Here is a 5,025-nt window from a genome sequence, read left to right on the forward strand (position 1 = left end):
GTACCCAGTAAAATGTAGCATGTTTACAATAAAATCTGGTATTGTCACCAGCTAGTACCCAGTAAAATGTAGCATGTTTACAATAAAATCTGGTAGTATCACCAGCTAGTACCCAGTAAAATGTAGCATGTTTACAATAAAATCCTGTATTGTCACCAGTTAGTACCCAGTAAAATGTAGCATGTTTACAATAAAATACTGGTATTGTCACCAGCTAGTACCCAGTAAAATGTAGCATGTTTACAATAAAATCTGGTATTGTCACCAGCTAGTACCCAGTAAAATGTAGCATGTTTACAATAAAATCTGGTAGTATCACAGTTAGTACCCAGTAAAATGTAGCATGTTTACAATAAAATCTGGTGGTATCACCAGTTAGTACCCAGTAAAATTGAAATATAATTCTTGAAACATAATAAAAAATCCAAAAACAAAACCATTTAACTAAACCTAATGAGTCTTCTGAGTTTTAAAGTTTGGCTCAACAGAAGATAAATCTGGTCTTAAATTTGGTTCTACATCAAGATATTTCCTTATGTAAATATTTGAATAAAGAACTGTAGAACCAGATAGTGAAAAAGATAGATTACCAAATTTTTCTCACAAACCCCTCAGAATTATCTCTCAAACCCCCTAGGGGTTCACAAACCACTGGTTGAGAAATGCTGTACTAAACTGATTGTCACCATACCTGTCATTTACTCTTAGTGACATATGGAGTGGCATTTGGATCTGACCCTCTATATCTTCCCCCATGCATTTAAGGGGTATGTCACCTAGTAATAATCAGATAATAGCCTTTTTTTAATTTTGAAACACCACATAACATGTAAAACTCAATATTGCTTCTGGTATCTGGCATGCACATGGTCTGAACTTATAGTTTAGTTACGTTTCATCTTATTGTTTTAGGCTCTTCAACAAGGAAATGTTGATGGTGCTAAGATTTATGCAGAGAATGCTATTCGAAAGAAACATGAAAGTCTGAACTATTTACGAATGGCATCCAAGATTGATGCTGTCTCCTCCAAAGTTCAGAGTGCAGTCATGATGAAAGACGTAAGTCTAAGAGTATCTGCTAGAGAAAACAAAGAGTTTTATTATTCTATACACAAATATTATTATGTATCTACTGTTAATTAAACTTAAGCTAAAAGTTAACTGTGTATTTTACTTCTCTGGGTCTGCTCATTTTGTAACATTATTAAATGGTAAATTTTTTAAATTTATTTTATGTAATATTTTAAATCTATATTCATTACCTTTTTTGTTGTTACACCAACAGAATTGTCACATTGAGTTATTTTAAATTTTATGTGATGTTTAACATCTATTACCATTGAATAATATTTTATCAGTATCACAAATATAATTATCAACCACTGTGATTGAATTAAACATTTATATTTATGTTACACTTTATTTAAATTTGACTTGAGTGATTTTTATATTTTGTATTTAAAGTATTAATATTATTGTAACTTTCAAGCGTATTTACTTGAGAACCACGATATTCTAGATTAATGTACAAAAAAGTGTCAATTTTCAAATGCTAAAGATGTTCATATTTTTAATTCATTGATTTAGATAATTTCTGTCAAATGTTATGCTTTTTTTCTTCATGGAAATTGTTGACTTCACAGAAGTTTTACATTATCATTGTCTTAAATTAAGTTTGGCATACAAGTAACTTTGCTCAGACATTGTTTTCTATATATGTATGTACTTTCAACTCTCCATAGTTATCTATATACAATACCAAACATTTCTGAAACTGTTTCCATGGTATTCTTCAACAATCACAACTAGATTTAGTTGATAAAAACTTCTGATATTTACAAGAATACATTATACGTACATATATGTTTACCTTCAACTAATTGTTTTGAAATATTATTTTCACAATAATTTTATATGATCAAAGCTTACACATTTGTCAGTAAGACCTATAAAACGAGAACAGACATAGTGCAGAGGTAAGTCTATACCATTACCTCTTACGATGTAAAAATCAACGGGATCTCCAGAATCTTGTTTGCATATTTTACTAAAGTGTAAGGATTACCCACTAGGTGTCAGGTCAGTCACATCTGAAGTTTAGAATTCATTCTCTTGTATAGAACATGGATAATTACACAAAATATAAAAAAGTAATCATTGCTAAATCATTTTTTTTCAAAGAACATGGTTTGTCTAAACTATTGCTCTGATTTAAGCAGCTGCTAGTGAGATTCTGTGAAATACAACATTAGCTATAATCTTGGTAGTGAAAGGATCACCGAGTCAGACACATCAAGGTTTGAATCAGCCCTGCATAAATATGTAAATCCATTCAGTGTGTATAAGCAAACAGTTAATTTAACTGATTAAATTAGCAGCATAGGTATGAAAGTTTCTGCAAACTAAAGCAGTTTGTTGCTGTAATTTCAATAATAGTGTTTTTGTCACATGACCACTGAAATGTTTACATGTTTATTATATTATAGGCCAAAAAGACTTTTTTTCAAGTAAATATGAAAGGTACTGAATTACTTCTGAGTGAATATCTAAAGATAATTATTGGATAACGAACAAGAAAAATTATAAATGTGGTTTAAAGGATGCTTCAAATTCATTGTTTGTGCAGTGATTATTAAGTTCTGCATTCTAACATTTTTTGATAGTCTATGTCAAACTTGATGTACGATAACAAAGATCATCTTTTTTGGTACATTTCAACGATCAGATCTTCAGAGGTAAACTTTTTTACATTAATAGATGGACATTATTTTCTAGAATATATTTTTATAAACTCCGTGAGTTTATCATTAGAGAATGCCACATACAGTAACATGTAATATTTGTATCATTTCTCATACTTCTGCCACACCTCCCTGGTGGGACAGTAGCAAGTTTATGGACTTACAATCTGGAGTTTATACCCAGTGGAAGATGGTCCAGTGTGGCTTTGCTGTAAAACAAACAAATCTTTTTCTTTATTTAATTTCTATAACTGTTGGAAAGAATCCAATTTCATGAAAGTATTGATACAAATCTTTTTTTTTAATTAGGTGACAAAGAACATGGGTAGTGTAGTGAAAGCACTAGACAAGGCTATAAACTCAATGGATTTACAAAAGGTAAAAAAAATATCTTTCAATTTTAATTGTACAAAGTTACCACTTTAACTATGCAACAAACTATATTGCCATGTTTGATGATCTGACTGTAAGGCAGTGAATAAATGAAGGTTACAAGTTCGGAACTTGTGTGAAATTTTTCTTAGTGATAACTCAACATAGAAGTGAAATCAGAAATGAGGATTACTAGTTACAGTTTAGATAATTGATGAGTAGCCTAACAGAATATGTAGATATAAGTGTAACTTGTGTATTTTGATATCTTATGATAACGTAACCAAGTATAAATTGTATAACGTACATGTAATTGTACTTGTTGTGTGCTAGTGTTTTAATATCTGTAGGTGAAGCAGCCTATCAGAAGTGTGTACTATGTAGTTGTATGTTTTATATGTTAGTGTTTTAATGATGAAGTAGCAGTTCAAAGTGTGTACTGTATAGTTGTACGTTTTTTGTTAGTGATTTAATATCTGATGATGTAACAGTTCAGAAGTGTGTATTGTATAGTTGTATTTTTTTTGTTAGTGTTTTAATATCTGATGTAGCAGTTCAGAAGTGTGTACTGTGTAGTTGTATGTTAGTGTTTTAATATCTGATGTAGCAGTTCAGAAGTGTGTACTGTATAGTTGTATGTTTTATGTTAGTGTTTTAATATCTGATGTAGCAGTTCAGAAGTGTGTACTGTGTAGTTGTATGTTTTATGTTAGTGTTTTAATATCTGACAAAGTACCATTCAGCAGTGTGTAGTGTATAGTTTCATTTCCAACAAGACACCTTACTTCTGCTCACATACATAGCTGTTCTCATTCAGTGCTGTTCTCTATTTGCAAAATTTTTTTGCATGCCAGAAGCCTTTCACTCCCACGAATGGGCTTGGTCAGCTTGTAACCATTTTGTGCTTGTTATAGTTTTCATGCTATAACTTTTAATACATTAAGTGTATCTTCACAAAGTTTTGCAGATTATCAATAAACATTACAAGGCTTTTGTACACAAAATTTCAGTTTTTTTTATTAAGTTGTAAGATTTTATAAGTAATGTTTTTCTCGTGTATTTTTTTTTTTCAAATGTTGACTTTCCAACATCCAAAGCCATTTAATTTTAAGATTAAAAATACTTTAATGCATCAGAAAATTTTCAAATTTTGCATTCAAAATCTTTATAACCTTCAGATAATTATCAAATGTTTTTTGTATAAAAAACTTTATATTTTATTTTATTTTTGCTATTGTATCTCTGTACAGGTTTGGTTGACTTGACTGACCTCGAAACAACAAAATAAAAATTAGGAAATAAATATAAATTATGCCTCTTTCATTCTAGAATGAACACAAATTATAACATGAAAACACAAATGTTTAGTTTAAATAGATTAAATTTCATTACATTATGCACCTATATATTTATTATTTTTATTTTATTGACCCTTCAGCTATGCCTTACTGACATTACAGAACTTGCAATGATGCGCTGAAGGTGCACTCATGTTACCAAATCCAAGAATATAAAACTGGCCTTTACAAAGTGACCTGTCTTGGGTGCATTCTATTGGACCAGTACCAGTAAAATACAGTCACATTTCGATTATAATACATTATATACCTATATACATTATAACTATTTACAAATAAGTTCTTAAATTTCAGTTATTTTTCTTACAACATAGAACAGTAAATATAGAAGTATAGAAACAATTATCTCTTCTAGTTATGAACTCTGTATTCGTTTACTGCTTGCCGTAAGCTGCTAAGCCTTATTAAATTTTACATGTGGAGGAAGTAAAATAAAATAATTTTTTAGGTTTTATATATGCGTTTTGAAATAACAAAAAAATCATAAATTACTATATCAATACCACAGAATTCCACTATAATATATCAAGCTTAGTAATTAAGCTGTATTTGGG

General features: G+C 29.8%; 1 protein-coding gene across 2 annotated transcripts in view; it reads left to right on the plus strand.

The window, feature by feature from the left end:
* The window catches only part of LOC106472518 (charged multivesicular body protein 1a-like), a 39,047-nt gene that overhangs the window by 27,671 nt on the left and 6,351 nt on the right, over positions 1-5,025 (plus strand). For both annotated transcript variants that reach the window (XM_022401089.1, XM_022401090.1), the window contains exons 5-6: positions 913-1,059; positions 3,051-3,119. In XM_022401089.1, coding sequence (XP_022256797.1) covers positions 913-1,059; positions 3,051-3,119 — 216 coding nt within the window. The remainder of the gene's footprint in view (positions 1-912; positions 1,060-3,050; positions 3,120-5,025) is intronic.

This window comes from Limulus polyphemus, unplaced genomic scaffold, assembly GCF_000517525.1.
Source record: "Limulus polyphemus unplaced genomic scaffold, Limulus_polyphemus-2.1.2 Scaffold5398, whole genome shotgun sequence".
Lineage (NCBI taxonomy): Eukaryota > Metazoa > Arthropoda > Merostomata > Xiphosura > Limulidae > Limulus > Limulus polyphemus.